The 24483-nt window shown below is 31.2% G+C and overlaps 2 protein-coding genes across 2 annotated transcripts; both read right to left on the reverse strand.

Annotated features, from left to right (window-relative positions):
• Nucleotides 1–3204: 3204 nt before the first annotated feature.
• LOC25499998 (putative UPF0481 protein At3g02645) lies at nt 3205–8426 on the reverse strand. Its single transcript, XM_024771991.2, has 2 exons — nt 8364–8426; nt 3205–4617 (listed from the first exon to the last, which is right to left on the reverse strand). Exon 2 carries the CDS (start codon nt 4560–4562, stop codon nt 3225–3227), a length of 1338 nt encoding a protein of 445 aa, XP_024627759.1. The 5' UTR covers nt 4563–4617; nt 8364–8426; the 3' UTR covers nt 3205–3224.
• An 11798-nt stretch (nt 8427–20224) lies between these two features.
• LOC25499996 (UPF0481 protein At3g47200) lies at nt 20225–24267 on the reverse strand. The gene is made up of 2 exons (XM_013588304.3): nt 24111–24267; nt 20225–22087 (listed from the first exon to the last, which is right to left on the reverse strand). Exon 2 carries the CDS (start codon nt 22071–22073, stop codon nt 20535–20537), a length of 1539 nt encoding a protein of 512 aa, XP_013443758.2. The 5' UTR covers nt 22074–22087; nt 24111–24267; the 3' UTR covers nt 20225–20534.
• Nucleotides 24268–24483: the final 216 nt, after the last annotated feature.

The following is a 24483-nucleotide window of genomic DNA, read 5'->3' on the forward strand; positions in this document are numbered from 1 at the left end:
GAATTGGTGGATAATCTTAAAAAAGCTGTGGGGACTGGACTAACCCATATTGGGGGAACCAGGATAACTTCTATGTGTGATCTCTCTTAAACCCTACTCTTTACTTTCTGTTTTGTTTATTTTAGTATTACAGAGAAACTTTTAAAGGGTCACTATTCAACCCTCCTTCTAGTGACATTTACTTCAACTTCACAAACAACCAAAACAAAGTGTATGAAACAATTATAAACACAAGCCAAAAGTAGAAAACAACGAGAGAAAAGAAGAGAGAACACAAAAGAATTTGTTGACCCAGTTCGGGGGAGAGAGCAGTCATCTGTTTCACTATGATGAGTAACTTTACAAAGAGATATCAATGGGTTACAAGAATAAGTCTTCCGCCTAATTCTACCCAAAGTCCCATTCTCTTCCCGCGTAACTAAGAGACTTAATCCTAAATAGTGTTTCCCAAGGTGAATCAACCTTCAAACCCTAGTTTTATTGTTGCCATTCTAAGCCCTTGTTTCAGCCCCCTCTATCTCAAAGTTTAGTCTGATACAAAGTCTATATTTATAGTAAAAGTATAACTCATAAATTTGGAACGAATACCACACTGAAGATACGTTTTTTTCTTCTCCTTTAGTGAAAGAATATTTGCATCAAAAATATAATATTCCCTTTCAAAGGAGAAGGTCCCCAAACATCAGAAAATAACAGTTCAAGAGGAGCTGCGGTTTTGATAGAAGAAACTGAAAAAGGAAGCTTATGACTTTTATTAATATGACAAGAATTACAATGAAATTTTTTATTTTCTAAGTTCCTAAAATTGCCACAACTAGACATCATTAGTGCAAGAACTCTGAAAGAGGGATGCCCGAAACGAGCATGCCATATAGAAGGTGAGGCAGAGCAAGTGGAAGCAAGAGCAGTGGGTTGATATTGAGACATATAATGAAAGGTGTAGAGATCACTGTTACTGGAACCGCGCATCAACGTCACCCCCGTGACCTGATCCTTCACACAGAAAAAGGTAGGGTGCAATTCAAGATATGTATTGTTAGACTTGCAGAATTTCTTAACATATATGAGATTATGTTTAGCATTTGGGACACAAAGCACATTATTTAATTTGAAAGTAATATTTGGGGTAGGGAGGGTAATAGAGCCAACATGTGAAATATTCAAACCTGTACCATCACCAATCTGAACTTCTTCGGGACCATCATATTCGGAGTGAAGCTGCATATTGTTCAGATTTGATGTTATATGATGACTGGCTCTAGTGTCGAACACCCAGTTAGGAGCAGCCGAATGTGAAGTAGAAGCGAAATTTGCCATTGGTTGATTGTTGCGTTGCCGCAGCGGAGGACATTACTTAGCAATATGGCCAAGGAAAGAGCAGAGTTGACATCTTGGTGGAAGTCTATTTCCACATGAGTTGAAACCTCGACCTCTACCACGATAGTTAGACCCACGAGTAGTGGATCCATGGTACTGAGATTGTTTAGAGAAATTGTTACCACGCCCCGGGGATGGAATTGGAAGGATACCATCATCTTTCGAGCTGCGTTGATTTGGAGAGGTGTGATGAGCGAAATTCGCTGTAGGTACTTGAATGTCAACCTGAACAGCTTCTCGACGCATGTAGTCCTCATGTGCGAGAAGAGGGCTATGAAGCTTCTCGAAGGTAAAAGGGTGTTGGCGTGTGCGAATGGAGGCAGTGATATCATTATATTCGACACCAAGTCTATTGAGAACAAAGAGGGTAATATCATCATCAGAAAGAGACTTATCAATAACTGCAAGTTCGTCAGCAAGACTTTTAACTAAAAATAAGTAATCAGTTATGGACTTATCACCCTTTGTGCAGTGTTATTGAACTGAGATTCAATAGCAACCCATAAGGTTCGAGCAGTTTCATAGGAAGCAAAGGAGATGATGTCAGCCTTTGTCATGGAGGAGAGAAGAAGATTGATGATTAGCTGATCAAGAGTGAACCACTTTGTGTATTCAGGATTGGGAGCATAGACACCGTTGTTGATAATAGTTTCTGTTTGAATTGGTGTGGTTCCGTCTATGTGACCCATAACTTCGATACCAGCAAGCAGGGTAGTGACTTGACGTTTCCAAGCACGAAAATTTTTGCTAGACAATTTGAACGTGATTGAGGCATTTAGAATAAGATATGATTTGGTGTTGGAAGGGTTGGTGGCCATGTTGTTGAAAATAGGATCTTATGGTGCTGTTAAGCTTCAAGAAAATCTGATACCATATAAGAGTTTGAATATAAGAGTTGTTGTATTGAATTATGTATTGCTGATACATGTATTTAAGTACAACGATATGCCTTAGCATTAAGAGATAACTACCTAGCTTATTTTATGGTAACAACTTTATCTACAAACAAACAGCTATGCAATTCAAATTTGAAATAATAACAAGAGATATGTATTGAGCGTATGACAGATCACTATCCTTAACGTTAGGATTATTTTGTTGGTGTAACAGTAAAAATGGAATAAACTATTTTAGAGAAGACATATAACTGAGATTCTAAACTATTTTTGTTAGGTTATAACATGATTAATGAAACATATAATTGCATTGAGTTTTTGAAGTAAGCAATCACCCTAGACCTTCTTGATGATTGCTTTTGACATATACTAAATTTAAGACTATATTCTAAAATATCTTTAGTAGCACGGGTTACATGATTTTAGTTTCTCCATATTTTCCAAAGCATGCACACTATAAGATTTTAGTTTTGCCAAAAACTTTTTTCATATGAGATGGCACACACTATAGAAAATTGATGATCGTGCAAATTTTCATTCAAGAGGATGATGAACATAGAAATTGTTCAACAAGAAATCACAAGCGGAAGAAAATTGACATAGAGATTATTGAAGGATACTGAATTATCTATTAATGATAAGTGATTTTAGCTTGTTTTTTGTTGTAGTGAATCATATGATTGGAGTGGTTACTTAGATTCAAGTTGTTGGAACCCTGTTGTTCCAGCACAAGTGAAATTGTAAGAGTAAATTACTTAGCTTACTTTAGAAAGATTATCATTCATTATTCATTATAGAACATACAAGAGTTCATGATGTAGAATCATCAAACGTGTGCAACATTTACTCTTGTACATGAAAATGACTAATGAGAAAAGAGTTATATTGCAATCACTAAAAATTATTTAGAATATAGATAAAAGTGATTCAATACATATAATTATAAGAGGACTAAAACATTAGATCAACAACTCGACGAAAGTTGAAGATAGTGAATATTAGAATAGTTATTCCAACTACGGTAGAACTGCTTCTCCAAGGATCACGGAAATAAACCCATCTTAATGTACCCATAGCCTTTTTCCATTCATTGTTGTAGTGTTCGTTAAGATCTTCTATAAGTTGGTAATAACATGATGAATTTGTCACAACATGTTTGCATAGGCTGTTAACAAGTGTCGTCAATTCCTCGTCGCTTCCCAGTTCGTGCACCACAATTTCTTTCTCAACAAGCCACTCTACATCATCTTTGGTTTGAATAAGAGAATCAATCAAAGAAACATAATTGCAAATGTAAGGCTCGTCAGGGTAGTGACATTGCTCGTAAGCGATTAGGTTTCTAAGAACACATTCAGTTGTATGGTCTACTTTTAACTGTGGGAACTGAAATCTAGCTTTAACACACTTGCAACATGGTAAACAACCTAAACATAAAAACCAACTCAACAAAGGGTTTTTCTCAAACTTAATGTCAAGTAAGGATCTGTTATGAACCTTCTCAAAGCTTATACCAGCTTCATTCAACTTTGTTGCACTCCTTAACATCAAACACTCTTTATGAGAATCAGAGTTCTTAGTGCTAATTTTCATGGGGAGATAAGCACATCTAATTAAATCAATGAAATGAAGTGATTTCTCCCACTTCTTTGACCCAAACATACTTTCTGAAGATGATTCATGTTGATGAGGATAACAAGATACAAAATATTCATGTGCAAGATTTAGAAACCATTTGTGCTTTTTGTCACTGCTTGGAACAACTGTGTCATATAGTTTTTCCAACACATAAATTGGAATCTGATTCTCAAGAAGCAACAAGTCATGCTGAATATTTTTACTTAAACAAAGTTGAGTTACTATATAATCATCTTTGTGTTCCCATTTTTTAGCTTCTCTTAAAAACAGCTCCATGATGAACACAACATCCAACAATATCATGTCAACAAATTGTTCATGGCTGATATCAGGAAACTTCTTTTGGTAACAATGGCGAATATTTTTCTCTTCTTGTTCTAGGAAAGCTTTGTAGTTAATTAAATCATTTTTTTCTTCTATGCGATTCCAAAAAAAATGAAAATATCTTTGTTTATGCTCTTGCATTTCCTCAAGTTTTTTGTTGTTATGGTGGATAGGTCCAATTGATATGAGCAGAGGTGTATATGCCTCTTCTTTCCCATTCAAAAGAATAGTAGTAACATTGTAGATACAACATTGAGGCCAAGTTGCAGGCTCTATAATTTCTGGGATGTTGATTACGTGTTGGATGTGATATTCAGCAGAAGGTCTCATGAGATCACCTTGTTTTTTGCACTTGGGTAAGAAGGTCAACCCGCAGACTAAAGCTCTGTTTGGATAAAAAAAAAAAAAAAAACTTAATTAAGCAGTTATATAGCATAAACATTTATCATGTACGACTTATAATTAAGCTATTTCTATAATAAAAGATATAATCATGTAAAATTGTTTTATTTAAACCATATAATTTTTTTTTTTTGTATAAATAAAAATCATACAAGTTATTTTCATAAGTTATCTTATAAAGTTTATAAAAATAAACTAAAGACAACTTTAAGTTTATTTTCAAAAACTTTCAAACAGTCAGTGACAAATCAAACAATTTTAAGTATTCGTGGCATATTCAACAAATAGTATGCAAATATACAATATTTTTTTTAATTCCTTCAAAAATATTTTTGTTTTTAGTTCCTGCAAATTTAACTTTTTTGATAGTTCTTTTAAATTTAACTTTTTTTCTTTTTGTTAGTGTTTTGTTTTATTCATTGAATAATATGTTTGAGGAACTAACAAAACCAACTATTTGTCTTTAAACCAAATCTACTAGTAAACATGAGTGGATTTCCTCTCTTAATTTTTAGGCACGAAAAAAATTTAAATGTATATTTAATTTATATTTTGTTAAAAAAAATTATTTTTTTTGAGAGAGATTGTTATAATATTCTACACATTTTTGTAAAATTTTATTAAAAAAATATGAAAGTTAAATATGAGTTGACTAAAACATAGGATTAAAAATGGTGATGAATTTTTTTCGAAGACTACTAGTCTAACCAATATTTCCGGAAGATTAAAACGAAAAGTTCATACATTATAAAGATCAAAATCATATTAAACCTTATGATATATATATATATATATATATATATATATATATATATATATATATATATATATATATATATATATATATATATATATACACACACACAGAGACACACACACACACATAGTATGACATGAAATATAAGTGCAGGTACGTGTCCTCAAGGGCCGTCCCTATATAACTGGAGACTCGGCTCTCCAGTAAATATAGGCCCCTAACTAAATAAAAATAAATTTTTTTAAAAGAGCAATCATCTATTTAAATTTAAAATAAGATCCGTAAAAGGTTTAAAATGTTTTATTTGAGAGAATAATTTATAATGTTTATTCTTTTTTTAAAAACAATGTTTGTTGTTGACACTTAGAGCTTTACTATTTATACGATAAATATGGACTAAAAATTACAAGTGCGCAAATAAAATATATATATATATATAATCCAATATGTTAAGGAGAATTTGACTGATACTAAAAATAAATTAAAATTAAAAGAGAAAAAAGAAAAAAGAAAAAGAAAAATTGATCAAAGAAGAAAAAGACAAGAAAAAGATAAATTAATCAAAGAAGAAAAAAGAATAAAAGGAAAATTTAATTAACAAAAAAGTGAATCCTGGCCTACTGAGTGATGAACTAGGGACATGGGAATAAAAAGAAACATTTGTACTGCTGGGACAATGCGCAACAACTAACTTATATTTCACGCTGCTTGTATATAATAAGAATAAGAATTCTGCTCTCCACGTAGCACAAAACACTTGTGCCCTGCAGCCTTGCCCAAATTACCCTTGTGTTAGGTAACTAGCGTAAGTGTAAATTTGTGCGTTAGTTACGTGAAGCGGCATGACTTAAGACACGCAAGTGTAAAACACTGCGTGAGTTAACTCACGCCCAGTAAAAATAGTATTCCATGCAAAAACATCATAAAATGGTATTCCACGCATTTAAAACAACAAGCATCATTATAGCCCACGTATATACTTGATTCATCAGCTCTTGGGTTGGTTTTGTTTATAAAAGTTAAATACTACATTAATTGTTGTCAAATTATTTATTTCCTTCCGTTTGTGGACTTGTCAGGTGAGTTAAAAGGGACAGTGAATGGCTCCAAAGAGTGCTAAGAAAGTGGTGGTTAGATCAACAAGGAAAGTTGTTCAAGAAAGTGTGCAAGTTTATGTTTTAAGCAGAACAAAATTTAAAAGGTGTGGTAGTTAACTCACGCGGCGTGAGTTAACTAAAGCAAGGGTAATTTAGGAAAGGCCGCAGGATGTGAGTGTTTTGTGTTGGGTGGAGAGCAGAATTTATATAAGAATTGTTTACATGAAATTATAAAATAAATAAAAAAATGAAATTTGGGCCTCCAAATTTTGAAGGCACAGTTCAGTAGAGTTGTTTGCACCCCCTCAAAGACGGCTCTGCGTGCCCCCACTGTGTTGTGAGTGGCGCTGTCCTTGCAAACAGTCTTATAAATACATATGCCATTGCCAATGACTATGCTAAAATGCTTAGAAGTTGCACAGGAATGGAGGTAAATGCATTTCAGAGAGAACTCTTTTTTTCAAAAATCATGTAAATAATTATTGGAATTAAAAATCTAGTTAAAAGATACTATTGATTTTTTTGAGGGAAAAAAGAGATACTATTGATCAAGGTAATTAAAACCGGACCGGACATCGAACCGGTGTAGGTTTGGGTTCAGGGTTTGAAGGTTCGACCGGGGTCGAACCAGGGTTCAACCGGTTATTGTAAAATATAAATTTTTATTTAAAATATTATATATAAAGTGTTGATAAATAAATAAAAAACTTTTTTTATCCAAACTCTTATTTCATAAATCCAAAAAAATTTATTATACAAAAAAAAGGATGAATATATTACTTAAATGATATATCCGTGGAATGAAGTATGTATTTTTTCTGAATGAAGTGGAATGAATATTTTATTTCTTGATCATAGTCTAATTGAAGATAATCAAGAGTTTTTGAAGGTTGTTAAATTTGTTTCCTAGTCAACCAAAATTATAGTGTGTGTTTGTGACGTGAATGCACCAGGAAGAGTGAAAAACTACTGATGTTTGATGATGTAAACACAACACAATAAGTCCCACATCGAAGAATTTTAAACTAGATTCTTCAAACTTTGGTTATAAAAGTAGATTCAGGGCTGCAGGTACAGCGCAACAGTTCCATAAGTTCCACCTAGATTGGACGTTTGGAACAGTAGTTTTACTTGGATATTTTTAAAAAAATTATCCTATTTGAAACAAAATAGTTTAAAGTTTTTTTTTTTGCAAAAAAGCAAAGAAATAGTCTGAGCCGGCCAAAACCGTTGGACCTCCGGTTTTTAGTGGTTTTCCCGGTTTCTGTCCGGCTTTTCGGTTTTCTATCCGGTTCTTTGCTAGGGCGGTTTTTAGTGTGACTCGGACCGAACATAGGTCCGGTTCCCGGTCCAACCGGTTGAACCGGCCGGTCCGGTCCGGTTTTGACAACCTTGCTATTGATGTATATACGCTTCTTTCAAATACAAGGTGTATTCTCAAGTTTAAAGTAACTATTTTATCTTGAGAATTATGCATTTAACACATTAAAAAAACAAAAAATTACTTTTTTTACATAAATGTCATTAGCATGACCCTATTCAGAATATCCCCTCATCTTCATGTATAGACAAATGGCATTGCCACTTTTGGTAAAGGTATTTTGTTGTGCAAATATAAAATTAATTTATTAAATACATAAAGTAGTACCAAAGCACAGAAAGACTAAACCAGAACACAAAGGGATATATAATCATATAAAGCTAGACAGTATTTTTTTTTTTTTTTTTTTCTGATAGGAAAAACATAGCATAATTTTATAGTGAAGTCTAGTGACTCAAAAAAGTGGCTTAAACAACAATTAACACTGCCAGAATCAAACAGTCATTAACATATAATATAATATAATAGAATATGTAACTGCAAATTGAATGAACCTGGAAAGTATGTTTCCTCCAAAAAGTTGTTAGTTCCAAGCTCCTAACTCTGAAAGTTCTAAGATCTCCCTTTACTCTTTAAACTTTAGGGTTATGCTTTATATAGAAGTAAAACCTAGAAAAGTCAAAGAAACTAACAGTGTGTATTTTGTTAGGAATTCTTGAAAAATGTATTTATTTAAATAAGGGTAGTTTATTTAAAACTTTCAATTGCGTGGTGGTTTAAGGACAGATATTTCATCTAGCCAAAACTCAATTGATTGAAAATCTTGGTAACTCTTAGCTTTGCTTACAATTTTTTTTCATTTCTGTTTGCATTTGCTTTACAATATCATCATTTTTTTTATTGTTCTAACCTTGAAATATATATTGTGTAAAATTGAAGTAGTAGTTTAGATGCAAAACAGTTATTCTTTTATTTAACTATACTTTTTTTTTTACGTATTATTTAACTATACTTTAACAATAACCTAAACTGATTAAACTATAAAATAAAGAATTAGAATTGAATATTTTTTATCAGAAACTCACAATTGGATATATTCTTATACAAACTGGTATTTTATGTTCATGATGTTTCAAATTACTGTGGTGAAGGCTTGATGTAATTTCAATGGACAATTTTAAAATCATCATTATTGTGACTATTATCAATAATAATTTTTCATTTTCTTTCTTAAATAAAATTAATTTCTCATTTTCCATTTTTTTTAAAATGGTAATTTAAAAACTCAATAAATTAAATGCATGATATTTTTCTTATATATATATATATATACAAACTAAAAAGAAACGTTAAAATAATGAATTTGAGTTTGCTCTATTTATATATGTTCTATTTATTGTTCTTTTATATCTCATTTTTAATTAATGAAGCTCACAAATGAGTCCCATTCATCTTCCTCTAATGTTAGATAAGTAGGGAAAACCTGAACTAAGAAAACACTCTTTTTTGGTCACTACCTTCCTCTAATACTAAATAATATGAAAATTGTTTTCTTATACGTTCTCTTTTTTAAATGCATATACAATGCTAACACAAGACCCAAACCATCCCTCTCCACCCTCACCTATCCCATCTCTAATCCTCACGATCTCCCTCCACCACGAAGAACAACTCCGGCCCCCATCCTCCAAACCGCCATCCTCCACACCATACCTAGCCACTAACACCTTTCTCCACAACGCATCCCTCTCCAATAACAACCTCCAGCACCATTTACCCAACAAAGCAATGTTAAACTCCCTCAACCTCTTAAACCCCAACCCTCCATACTCCTTCCTCATACTCAATCAGTCTCAGTTAGGAATATGTTCCTGCTGAGGGTGGATGTGGGCGGGGAGGCGTTGAGGTGGCGTAGGCGGTTGTGGGCCTGGGAGGAGAAGTTGGTAGAGGAGTGTAGGGCTTTGTTACTAATAGTTTCTTTGCAGGAATCAGTGATAGACAGATGGCTATGGTTACCTAATAATGATGATGGGTATTCTGTACGTGGAGTCTATGACATGCTGACATCACAGGAGCAGATCCAGTTCCACCATAACATGGACTTAATTTGGCATAAACAGGTTCCTCTCAAAGTATCTATCCTTGCTTGGCGACTTCTGAGGGACCGGTTACCCACAAAACTTAATTTGGTAAACCGTGACATTCTATCTATGGAGGAGCGGTTATGTGTTTCTGGCTGTGGTAATGTCGAAGATGTTTCTCATTTGTTTTTGTCTTGTGCAACTTTTGACGCATTATGGCCGATGGTGCGGGATTGGTTAGGAGTGGTAGGGGTCGACTCTCAATCAACTTCAGATTATTTTGTGCAATTTATTAATTATGCCGGTTGTTCGAGAGGGCGACGGTCTTTCTTCCACTTGATTTGGTTGCTTTGTGTTTCGGTGTTGTGGAATGAAAGGAATGATAGGCTTTTTCGAAATAGACAGAGTACTTTGCCACTATTGCTAGATAAAGTGAAATCAACTTCTTTGTGATGGTTAAAGGCTAGTAATGTTGTATTTAGTTTTGGCACTCAACAGTGGTGGTCAAGCCCGCTTTTATGTTTGGGTGTTGACTGATTTGATTGTAATTTTATTTAGACCCTGACATTTTTGTGATTGTTTGGCACATCTTGTACGGTAACAATTACGGGATCCGTTTTAATATATCTCATTTTTTCCTGTTCAAAAAAAAAAAATGCTAAAAAGAGAATGTTTTATCGACGCACATTTTTCATATATCTTTTTTTGGTTGCACATTTTTCATATATCTGCGACACCTAGTTTTTTTTAGGGGTGCGACACCTAGTTAATTAGGTGTAAAAACACGTTTAAATCAATTGAGTAGATTCTTAATTCAATTCATATTTAAAATTATGGCTAGTTAATGTGACTTCTCCTAGTTATTATTATTATTTTTTGTCAGGTAGCGTAGTTGCTAGAAATTTACTTTTAAAATGAATGAGTGGGGTGTCTGGGGTTCGAACCCCGTAATGCATTGTCCCTACCAACTGAGCTATGCTCACGGAGACATTTTTTTAGTTAATGTGGTTATATTGAGCATAATTTTGACCATGATTCGTATTAACCTTCAATTTGTTCCTACAACAAAGGAGAAATCAAATGCATATATAGTACCAAAAACCAACTCGCATTCAACAAAACTAGTGCCAAAACCAACTCGCATTCAACAAAATAAATGCATATACAATGCTAAAAAAAATTGCATATGAAGTGCAGTATAACACTTGAAGATTTTTCTTAAAATAAAAAAAAAAGGAAACATTTTCTTTTATTTTTTCAATATACTTTTTTCTTCCATTTTATTTTATTTTTTGAATCGATCCATTTAATTTTTTTTAATGACGGTCCATTTAAGTTTATTATCTATTTTTTAAGGAATTTTATTATCTTTTTATCACTTATATATTAATTTCAATATCTTTTGATTATCACAACCTCGCAAATATTTTTATTCACGCTGTCAATGAATGACACCGAATATTTTTATTCCCTTTCTTGAACCTCGAAAATACACACACACATTAGTGTTTATAGTAATACTTTATGTTCGTCTGTCTGTTTTTTTTGTTACGCAAATGCGTATAATTTTTTTTAGTGTTGCGTAATGCGTAATGTATATAATTATTTTTATAAAATTTTAATTTTAATTAAAAGTACAAGTGTAGTTGCCTAAAAAAATTATACTTATATATATTTTACACATTTGTATTGTAACAAACTATGCATACCTTTTTCTTATTAAAAAAACTAAACATATATTTTCCAATGACACCAGCAATGTAACAAATATAATATTATATAATATAAATTCTTATCTTTTTGATTGACACTAAAAATATGGTATTCTTATATAAAAAAAAAATTTATAACAAAATTTGTTATTGAGTATAATTGGAAAAGAAAAAACCAATTATTCTCATTATATATACACACACATATACATATTATATAGATGTTATCTCTGAACATATGATTGAGCGTGACGAATAAAGCAATATAAATGAAGAAATCAGTTCATATAATCCATGAAGAGTACAAGATGGAGCCTACATGAATAAAGTTAGAAATTAAATATGAGTTGCGTTGATGGAGAGTAGAAATGTTTGAGTTTGTGATGATTTATGTTTTTTTTTTCAAAAAGATTATTATTGTTTTTAATTTTCCAAACTACTTCGATATTATTTGAGCCTCCTTAAATTATTTCTCCTATTCAAATATTTAACAAGTCATTTATATGATGATACAAATTTGTATTCATGTTACACAAAATAAACGTCATTGAGTAGATATAGTATTTGTAAAAATATATCTTTTATATTTTAAACATTTTTTCCCTTCAAAAAATATTTTAGACATTTTTTTATTTATTATGTTAATTCATAATGAATTCAAAGTTTTTTTATTTATTTATAGACAATGCATAAATATATGCAAGGTTCCGGGTTCAAACCCCATACACCACCAAAAAAATATTCAAAGTTTTGTACAATATTTTGCCAAACAGTTTTTAACTTAAAAATAACTTTAGAACTAAAAGAAATAAAGAAACCAAACAGCTTTAGCCTTTTTTTTTAAAGGACTTTATTTTAACTTTATTTTAAAGTAGCTTTTAGACCGAAAAAGAGTGTGATCAAACGGTACCTAATTACATACATAAAAAGTAACAGGCCTTATTCAACAAATAGTAGCACAACAGTTACAACCTGTGATACACGTGTGTCAAATAAAGTCAGCATTGCATAACAATGCACCGTCGAAGATTATCAAAATATATAAAACGTGATAAACATGCATGCATGCGATAGTTAACATTTTTTTTTTAAGTAGCTTAGTGATTATAATTCACTTTTATGGTAAATAAGCAGAGAATTTAAGGTTTGAATCTCCACATATTACAATGCATTGTTATTATCAACTAATCTATATTTGCATGGACAATTACCATATTTTTCTATAAAATGGGTCTAGAGACAATGTAATAAGGGTTGCTTAGTGTATTTCGGAAATCACCTCTAACACATAAAACGACCATCGATTAAATTATTCGTTTTTATTTTCCTTATTTATTTCAAACTCATTTATCTTTTTTGCACTTAAAATTTCTTGCACATTTACAATTTTCGTACTTCAATATTCTGCACATTTACTTTCTTGCATATTTAAGTTCTTGCAAATTTACTTTTCATGCACTATAACCCTTACGTTTTACACTTCTTTACACTTATTTGTGATAAGATTATATGCAATTTTTAGTCATTCACTATTATTATTTTTTATTTTAAGAAAGACCAATAAATATATTAATGAAACACTATCCAAGTTACAAGATGTGTCAGAAATAAAATAAAAATATTCAATTACAAGTCGCAATGGACCCAATTAAGACAAACTACTAAGGAGGATGTCAACCACATAATAGGTTGCGTTCATCATTGATGAAGAGTTCAGACTTGAATCATGTGACATGTATTTTAAACCACCACCATGATCACTATTTAATAGATTCTACAAGGTTACCTAAGATAAGCTTTTTATGTTGAAAGATAATGACATCTTGAGCTTTTCGATACACTATTTTCTATTAGGGTCCTGCTAACCGGTGCCCCCGGGGCATTGGTTAAGCATACCATAAAATGGAATTATTACCATAAAAGGAAACTGTTTTTGACATTATTATAAATTAATTACACAATTTCAATGCATTAACTACTATATAATTTCCTTTTTCATACCCTTAACCAGTGCCCCGGAGGCACCGGTTAGCATTTCCCTTTCTATTATACTACTAGCATTCAACCAATTATTGTTGAGAAAATTCAATTAATCGACAACTACTAACTTAATGTAATTATGAAGAGGTTTATCCACGATTTGAAAAAATTTCCCTTGCAAGAAATCTGCTTTTCAATAACCACCACAGAAACCTTAACGAAACAATTTTAGTTCACCACATTCATACAATTTAGGTCACATGGACGCCCTTAACCCTAACTTGGCATTTAAAGAGAAGGAACAGAAGAAAAAGGACAGGCAATTAGCTTTTCCATTTAAAGAGTAGTTGAATTGCATGCACTGTTGTGCGTACCTTTATGCATGGGTGTGATTATGATATGATGCTTTAGGACAAATCTGCATAATTGCGATTTGTTTTAGTCAATATTATGGTTTACATAAGGAAGAAAGTCATATGTCTAGTACATCCAAATTTAATATTGGTTGGTCCGCTCAACTTAATTACAGGTTTACGGGCTACAACAAGTCTTGTTAGCGAGTGCCCCCGACACTCTTTAAGTATCTCAAATTTAAAAATTATTCTTTTAAAAAGTCAACTATTATAATTTCCAATGCATTTATTACATAACTTTTCATTTAAAACTTACTCCCTCCGTCCCAAATTGTATGACGTTTTGGACATTTCACACATATTAAGAAATGTAATTAATACTGTGTGAGAAAGAAATATTATGAATTGTTTTACAAAATTATCATTAATAAATGATACTCCCTCCGTTTCTTTTTAAGTGTCACTTTTGGAGAAAAATTTTGTTTTAATTTAACTGTCACTTTCAAAGTTCAATGCAACATTAAATGTTGTTTTACCAATATTATCCTTAGTTATTTATTGTGGAGAGATAAATATATAAAATGAGATATTAAATTAATAAGGTTATTATAGTAAAAGTTGAAGTATTGTATCAAAAGTAGTAATATTTATTGATTATATTGGTTTGTGTGAAATGTTAAAAAAGTGACAATTAAAAAGGAACAGAGGTAGTATGAGAAAGATAAATGAAGAATTGAAAGAAGAAAGAGTAATAAATAGTTAAGGATATAATAGGAAAAATAACATTAATGTTTTATATTGGTATTGTAAAGTGACATACAATTTAAGACATATTTTTTTAAAGTGTCATACAATTTGGGACGGAGGAAGTACCATTTAAAGTGCTTAAAGAATGCCCTAGAGACATCCATTAACATTTCTCTTTTGTTAATTCACTTTTTTTAAATACACCGACGTACTTTTAAGAAGAGTTTTCTTAGGTTTTATACTATTTGATAATTATTGTATTGAAAGTTTTATCCAATTTTTCGATATATTTTCAGATTTTGTGTAAGATGATTCAAATCCTGAAATGATGGATTGATTTTTTTTTTTTTTTTTTTTTTTTTTTTTTTTTTTTACATTTTGAGTCTTATGAGCACAAGAGAGGAGAGCACCCATTTGATTTTTACTTTTTTTTTTTGCTGTGATTTTGCATGTTTTAGTGTTCATGAGTACTTGAGACTTGTTATCACTTCTGAAGCTGGTGATGTGAATAGAAGTACTTGAGATTTGTTAATTAAGTTGCTCGTGCAAATTTTAAAAACTGATGATTATAATAGAGTTTTTGTTTTTTCTTAAGAAGTATAACTAGCCCACCTCAATTATCAGTAAAGAGAATCGAACCTTAGACCTTGAAGGAAGTATATTTTAAGGTCTCAGACCAACAACCCTCACCTGGGTTTGAATATTATTACATTAAATACGTTAATGAAATTAATTACTTATTTTTCATTATAATTTAAGCAAACTAGAAAATGTTTTTAAAAGTAAATTAAATGTGATTCCATTATTTTCTATTTGTTTAGTTGTGACCTGTTTGTTGGAAGACATGTCTAGATACCTTTGAGGTGCATGCGTTCATTGTAAGGAACATCCGGCTTCAATTACATGTACAACTTTTTCAGGGATGTTGTTTTTGATATATTTAAGCAGACGGTAATATCTATGAAGAATGAGGCGTTTGTGAACTTCTTGACTGGTCCACAAAAAAGAAGATTGACACTTAAGTCAACAAATGTTATGGTGTACAAGTAGGTGGGAGGGAAACATATTTGTGTGGACTTGAATGGAGTATCCCCGCTTGTAGAATTTCAGGACAGAGTTTTGTGTCGTGGGACAAGCGGCCAACAAAGCCGCTTCAAACAAAGTGTCCAATCATGAGAAAGCGTGTTCTGACAACAAACATATTTTCATACTATTTACGTTTGAAATTTTTGGCTTCCTAGCACCATAGACCGTTGACCTTTTAAAAAGAATTCAAAGACTCATGCATAACAATTTGGTCTCACCTAGGTCTATGGACATTGTATTTAAGGGGATGCCATGCAAAAAAAGTGAGTGAAAAAAAAATACTAATGCAACTTGTTGTCTCTTTACCTTCTATTTCAGTATAAATTATAATTGATATATAAAAAAATAATATAGATTTCTTCTCTTTTTAATGTGATTGAAAATGTTGTATATAATCATCTATTATGTTATTCTCGAAAACCTTTCAAAACTTTCAATTCAAACATACACTTAGAATACGTTTTACGTTCTTTCTTTATTTTCTATTAATCATTCTCTATCTCTCTCTAGTTGTTCTCTCCACTATATATCACTGTTCTTTCTCTATTGCCTAAAAATAACCATGAAACCCGTTTAACTGAAAATATTTTTTGCTTTAATTTTTCATAAAATGTGTTGGTATTCATCTTAATTTGAGGAAAGACTTTTGAAGTGGATCATTATTATTGAGGGAAGATAAAATACTAGATAGGGATAACACATTTCATAAAATAATTAAATAGCTGGTCTGACAAAGCCACCAAATAATTGTTGATAGTGTCTTGTTTTTTTTTTCCTACAACTAACATATATTTGAAGAAATGAAGTTACAAAATGTTGTCTATGTAAGTTGACTCTTATGCCTCTTTTATTTTGTGAAAATGTTTTCTATTTTCATTTTCTAAAATATGAGCTCATCTTAACTTTCTAATAATAATACGATGTAAAACTCTTTTTTTTTTGTTACAAGATTTAAGACTCTTGAATGAACAATTGTGATAGAGATAAAATAAATGCTTGCTAGAAATGATACAACTCTAGGAAAGAAAGCTATAGATGATGCTTTGGTAAAAATAAGACGGCTTAATTTTATGTTTGATCCTTATCTTTTAAAAGTTTTAAGTTGGTTCAAAATATTATTCACGTTGAAATAAGTTAGTCCCTTTGACCAAATAATATTGAGTTTAATTAAAACTTATTTTGTAAATAGGTTAAATTTCAACATTCATATTCTCATACCAGATCTCCAACGACCAAGTGACATATTGGTCTAATTTATTCAAATGTGAGTAACGTTTTATACCGATTTAAAATGTTTAAAACATAAGAGACAAACTTAAAACTTTTAAAACATAAGAGACCAACATGAAACTTAAAATATAAGGACCAAACATACAATTAAACCTAAAAATAATAAAAACATGTTTTATCCATTTATATTTAATTTTAAAAATCACACGTAATTATTTTAAAGCGAAAATACAATTTTACAAAGTAAACGGGCTTTTACCTCTCACCAAAAAAGTAAAAAATTGTTTCAATTCATTCAATGAACTATTTAGACTCCACCACAAATTGCTCATTTTTATTGGTTGGTGGATAAATTACCCATCATTCCTTAAAGGTAATCTAGAGAGAAAAAAAAACCTTGTATAAAATCAAAAAATTATAAATTAAAAAGGTAATGTATTAAAAACATTTAGCATTAGCATCTCACATGATCTCACTCTTGAAATTTCCCAAGGATATAAATTGTATATAAACAAACATGCGTATGTTAATTGTTATGTCAGTGTTATGCTCCTTGGTTGGGGACCTATTATAAAAATAGCGGAATTTTGTGGATTCTATGACCAATCTTGAGAAACCAAAAGAATAAGTTTTTGAGAAAAACTTAAAAGGATTAAAACTTGATGCCTTATGGAGTTATGGGTGAGATTCTATGGTTGAAAAACACTTTTCATACACTTGGGTTAACTAGGAATCATTGAAGGAAGGATCTAAGTTTTCTTTAGTGAGCTCTTAAGTAAAATTATCAAGTGAGGGAAAAGAAGATAAATTAGGAATTTTTCTATGTAAGCAGTTTGAGATAATTTCTTGGTATTTTTGGAACTTTCTTGTTTTGACAGATTGATAAAGGGTCACCAACAAAAAAAGGTTTACGCCACCAAAAAGATGGAGAAAGGGTCGAAGTTGGAATTTTTTTTTGAGTACTATTCAACTCAATTTATGTAACTCTTTTGTATCTCTTATAGACTCATTGCTAGTAGATTGAAGAGCTTCTATCCCTAGACTTAGGTTAATTTGGGTCAAACTGAGTAAATAATATCTTGGTATGTTTTTCCTATACTCTATTTATATATCTTGTTTATCTTTAGCTTGATTGTTTACATTTTCATTTCATTACACATAGAGGTTTATTCTTTGTTGATACAATTTTTTATTGGGCTATTTTGTTTTGGTTACCACAATAATATATATATATATATATATATATATATATATATATATCATACATCATTATCTTTGTATGATTTGATTATTTTCATAACAAGTGGCAGCCATCAACAAGCATGAATAAATCTTTAAAGTGAGCATCACGCGTTTTAAATTTGACATCGAGATATTTTTGAAAAACAATGACATTGGGTTCTAAAAAGTGAAGATGGAAGCAACTTTGATTCAACAAAAGTGTATTGACGCATTGAATGGTGAAGCTAGGTAGCATGTGAGTCTAACTCAAATAGAGAAGACATAAATGATATATAAGGAAATATGTTGAGGTAAGCCGCATTAAAGAAGACTGTGACGACCATGTGGACTAAACTAGACGTGGTATATGTGACCAAATCATTGATTCATAGGTTAAATCTGAAATAACTTTATTCATTTCAGATGGTAGAGTCAAAATCTATAGTGGGTCAATTGATAAAATGCAAGAACCATCGATGATTTGGTGAATAATGAAGTGAAGCTTGGTTAGAGGATAAGACCTTGCTTTTTTGAGTTCGTTACCTAATTGTTTGAGCACTTTAAGGATGCATTCCTTTATGCAAAGGAAGACATTATTGTTTTGGATGAGGTTTAATTAGCAATTAGGACCAAGGAGCTAACCATACTTAAAGACTTGAAGGTTGAGAATAGTGTGGAGCCTTGAGTATGTCAAGAGGAAAAGGTAAGATGAAAGGGAACTCGGCTAAATCAAGGAGCAGTGACAAGTTGAAGTGCTTCAATTCTCAAAAGAGTGATCACTTAAAAAGATCTAATATAGGAATCATATTGCAGACAATTTTGGTGAGATGTTATGATTGAAAAACATGCACATTGCAAATACCTTGGATAGGTAGGAATCATTTGAGGAATGATCTAAGATTTCTATAGTATCTTCTTGAGTGGAAATTATCAAGTGAGGGATTGAAAGAGGAAATGAGATAAATTAGGGATTGCACTTGTTGAGCAATTGGTAATAATTTTTGTCACTTTTATAACTCTCTTGTTTTTAGGGCTTGAAAAAGCATAGAATTTGAGGTTTATTTTTGGATAACTATTGAAGTCAATTTCTTGTTGTATTTTGATGTGTCTTTTTTTTGACAAAAAATATTTGATGAGTCTATTTTATGCCTATATATATATATATAGGCTTAATTACTCTTTGGGTCCCTTAACTTATTTTTAGGTTTCGTTTTGGTCCCTTAACTATTAAAAGTTTCATTTTGGTCTCTTAACTTACTTTTTGGTTTCGTTTTGGTCCCTTAACTATTAAAAGTTTCGTTTTGGTCCTTTAACTTATTTTTTGGTTTTGTTTTGGTCCCTTAACTCTTCCTCCGTCAACCACTTTGGTCCTTTATGTTAGGATGAATGTATTAGAGTTAAAGGACCAAAATGAAACCAAAAAATAAGTTAAGGGACCAAAACGAAACCAAAAAATAAGTTAAGGGACTAAAACGAAACTTTTAATAGTTAAGGGATCAAAAGAATACCCAAAAATAAGTTATGGGACCGAAACGAAACTTTTAATAGTTAAGGAACCAAAACGAAACCAAAAAATAAGTTAAGGGACCAAAAAGAGTAATTAAGCCTATATATATATATCTAATATACCATAGCAATTATTTTCCAATCCACGACACTGCGAATTATTACTACTTTTTTTTTTGGCTTTATCTTTTTCTTCTTCTTTTTGACAAATGCTGTACCTTTTTCTAAAGTGAATGAAATTGCACAATAATATTGAATTATTGACACTGTCACCTTCATTTCTACTGGATCTCATAAACGAAAAACACTTTTGCAAAATACTGTTTTAAGTTAATACAGTTCAAAAAAAAAAAATTAATGATTTAGGAAGATTCGCTTGTATTCCGATTTGAATTCTTACCAATTATCTCTACAAATTCGTGATAACCTACTCAATTTAAAACCTTAAACCCCTCACGTTAATTGCAAAATCATTCATATCTTTGCATAAACCCTTCAATACCGTAAATATTATATAGTGGTACAATTAAAATTCAGAGTTTAATACTTGGCAAACTTACATGACACACTAATACTATTTATTCATTAATTCGTACACAATAAACAAGCTACACAATTCCCGCGAGCATGCAGAGACACTATAGTATATACCAGTGGGATTTCGAACTCTAAATTACCCACTTATTCACTTTAAGGGTGAATCTTAACAACTATACTTAGACCAAAATAAATAAATACACATAACACACACATCAATCTAGTTATGATAATAATCCAAACCACGAATTATACATTTTCAAGTTTCTCTACTAGAAGAGAATCTTGGCAAGACGTACAAAGTTGAATGCAGTGTAAACAAGAAAAGCAATCCCAACCAAAGTAGAACTAGCTCTCCAAGCATCTCTAAAATACACCAACCATAATGCAGCCATGGTACGGTTCCAAATATTCTGATAATGCTTATTAAGCTCATTAATAATCTCATAGTAACAAGTTGAATTCACCACAACATGTTTACAAAGACCATTAACAAGCATTGCAACTTCTTTATCACTTCCCATTTCATGCACAATCACTTCCTTCTCGACCAACAAATCAACATCAACCTGTGTATGTATAAGAGAATCAACAAGTGAAACATAATTGCATATATAAGGTTGTTCTTGATATTGACATTGTTCTAGGGCAATGAGGTTCCTTAAAACACATTCTGTTGTGTGATCAACCTTCAATTGCGGAATCCTAAGACGCGCTTTGAAATGATTCAAACATAAAAATGAAGGTAAACAACCTAAGCAGAGAAAATTACTTAGAAATGGTTTCTTCTCAAATGTTATGTCTAGTAATCTTCTCCCCACAACTTTCTCAAAACTCACACCAGAATCCATTAACTTTGTTACTGTTCTTGGGAAAATATGAGAACAATCACTCTTTCCTAAATCAGCTGGAAGGTAAAAAAACCTTATCAGATCAGTGAAATGTTTGGGACCTTGAAACCCATGGTTACTGCTCATAGATTTATCAGAATGTTTTTTCTTGGAAACTGAATTACCACTACCAACATCACCAATTACGCCACTCACATAATAATATTTTTTTGTCTGATTCTTATCCAAAACAAACTTCGTTTCAAGTGATGACGATTTCTGAGTGTCGTAGAATGCAAAATACTCGAGTGCAAGATCAAGAAAATCTTCATGATTTGGTTTTTTGTCGTCGTTCGGGACGACAGTGTCATAAAGATGCTTCAATACAAAAAAAGGTATCTGATTTTCCAACAAAATCAAGTCCCTTGTGATGCTTTTGCTGAGCCAAGCTTGTGTTAGAATGTAATCATCACTATGTTTCCATCTAAATGACTTGGATTGCTTGTATTCATGTTCATGTTTTGATGTATCCGACTTCCATGAACTGTTTCTCAACAAAAGTTCCATGATGAAAACAGCATCCAACAAAATTGTTTCCACAAATTTCTCTTTGCTTATGTTGGGAAATTTCTCTGCATAACATTTTCTTATTTCTTGTTCTTTGTTTTCGAGATAGAGTTTGTAGTTCTTGATCATGGATTGTTGATTGAATTGAGATAGACGCTCATAGAAGAAATGGAAATACCTTTTTTTGTGTTGTTGCATTGGTTGAAGTTCTTCATTTCCAAGGTGAATTGGACCAATTGAGATTAGTTGAGGAGTGTAAGCTTCTTGTTTCACTTTTCGGAGATTGTGAGGAACCTTGTAGATGCTACAATCTGCTAAACTTAACTCTTCTAGAACTTCAATGTCAATGATGTTTTTCACCATTTCATATTCAGTTTCAGATAAAGCAGCAGCAGAAGTATTAGCAGGTGCCATGATATTATTTTTCCCTGTGACATGTGAGGATCATTTTGAGCAACCAGAACACTTTTATACTTGTATCATATCAATATAGATGGTTATTTGTGTAGTGTATGTACCAATTGATTACATTTTAGTTAGGGGTGTACACTAGTTGAGTCGACCGAACTCATTTATCTTAGGAACCTAAGTCGATGACACCTTTTCCCACTTAACGCAATGAATTTTAGGAGCATCTTCACTCTTCTACTTAGGGGTGTACACATGTTGAGTCGACCGAACTCATTTATCTTGGGAATGTTTTGGAAGGTAGGAAAAGATGTGATTATCTTCTCAAATATGTGTAGGTGAATGTTTTGGGATGATATCTTAAGTCGGCTGGGCATTACTCCCGTATTTTCTAATCATAGTTTGCTTCATGTCATCTAGTTTTTATTCCCGTATTTTATCACGCTTACGAAAATAGTTCTCCTTAAACTTTTTGGTCCCTAAAATATCACTTATGTTGCAATTATTGTCATAAATTAGACTTTTAGCCTATAAAAATGGTGGCTTGAATTTTGGATATGAAGAGAAAATACCATTTTTTGGGCCAAAATTTACTAACTTTTTTTAGGAGGGAAAACCATCAGTTTGGGGAAAAAAATACAAATTGTGTGACCAAAATGCCAAAAATGAGAATTGAGTGACCAAAACTTTGATTTTAAAAGGGAAGCTACTTTCGTGAACATGATAAAACAGGAAGGACTAAAAATAATACATTAAGTTTTTTTTTTTTTAAGGAAATGTTAACTTGTGCCCTTAAGACATAAGTTAAAAAACTAAAGATAGAAATATTTTTTTGAAACTTGTGTATTCAATATTGTAAAAGTTTAATTATTTGTGTTTTCAATACAACTTTTATTTCTTATTTCCTTTTTTAATTCCTTAACTTGTGTCTTTACATGACCTTTTTTTTATTATCATTAAACATTATTACCCATTACCTATTTTATAATTCAAAAATCTTTTTTTCCCCTATAAATATAACGAATTTTTATTTTAGTCCCTTAAAAATTAAATTGAATGTTTTCATCCACACAAAAAAATTTATTTTGTTTTTGGGTCCTTAAAGACCACTTTATGTTAATGTGAATTTCAAGATTATAACTCTTTTATGTTTAAATTGTATCATGTTATATCCGTTTATTATGTTCAAAAAATGTCAAAAACATATCAAAATTATATCCATTAGGAACAAAAAATAAAACAAAAAATTTTGTGTGGATGAAAACATCTCATTTTATTTTTTAGGGACCAAAACCAAAATTTGATATATTTACATAGACGAAAAACTTATTTAACCCATATTTAATATACCCTCTAAATCAATTATATAAAGACAAATAATTTTTGTGAGCACAACATAGTTTTTGGAGTTTGATGCGGTCGTTGCACTATCTACACTGCAGTTTGCGATGTGATCACATGCATTTGAACGATCACATGCATTTTTGTGAGCACAACATAGTTTGTTGGAGTTTGATGCAGTTGTTTTTGTTCTAATCTTTATTTTAGACTACATACATTAATTATTCAATGTATCTAAAAAGTGAAATTTTGCTTTACTTCTTAAATATATCTTACTTTTGAAGCTAAACTTAATCCTAATTTGGTATCATATTTATGAAACAATGAAGCAATGATATGAGTTTCCCAAATGGCCTAAAGTGAACGATCACATGCATTTGTAGAACTTGCTAATCAAGAAATATACATGGACACAAAATTATATATAAGGCCATTAGTTTAACTCCAGTTAGTGTATAATAATAAGTGAATACAACAACCAACAGTGTTTGATTTTGTGTTATAAAATCTTCTAATCATCATGGTATAAATTTGAGATTTTTCAAACGCAAAATCAATTATGCACGCACATATATTTTGCTGGAGAAAACTTGCTAATGACAAAACATATGTAAGGGCAAGAAATTGTTAGTAGACTATAATGAAAACCAAAATAGAATAAGAATTGAAAAACAAGAAGAGAAATGAACATAGATTCTGAACCTGTTGGTTGGTAGATAGGAATTTAGTGAGCTTCACTTGAGCAATAGTTGTCACCAGGTGTGCTATGCTTGTGTGCAATGTATGTGCTTTTATTGTTGCTGAAAGACTCAATGAGTGTTGACTGATGTTAAGTCTTCATACCACTGCCACTTAACTTTAATCATGCAGTGCTGCTTTTGAAACCAAATATATCTTACTTTTGAAGCTGCAAAAGTTTGTCTAATTTTGTTGATAAGATATTTTCAAATAATATGTTTTTTTTATTAGTATTTCTTTTTGTATTATGTAGTCAAGTTAGTGTTCTTAAATATATATTATTAAGTAAATAAATTGAAAATATATATTTTATGGTTATTGCTCTTCTCCCACCTAT

The sequence above is a fragment of the Medicago truncatula genome, chromosome 8 (genome assembly GCF_003473485.1).
Source record: "Medicago truncatula cultivar Jemalong A17 chromosome 8, MtrunA17r5.0-ANR, whole genome shotgun sequence".
NCBI classification, from domain to species: Eukaryota; Viridiplantae; Streptophyta; class Magnoliopsida; order Fabales; family Fabaceae; genus Medicago; species Medicago truncatula.

Excerpts from the sequence above, each read along its gene's own strand:
- LOC25499998 (XM_024771991.2), bottom strand. The coding sequence starts at position 4,562 with ATGAGACCTTCTGCTGAATATCACATCCAACACGTAATCAACATCCCA.
- LOC25499996 (XM_013588304.3), bottom strand. The coding sequence starts at position 22,073 with ATGGCACCTGCTAATACTTCTGCTGCTGCTTTATCTGAAACTGAATAT.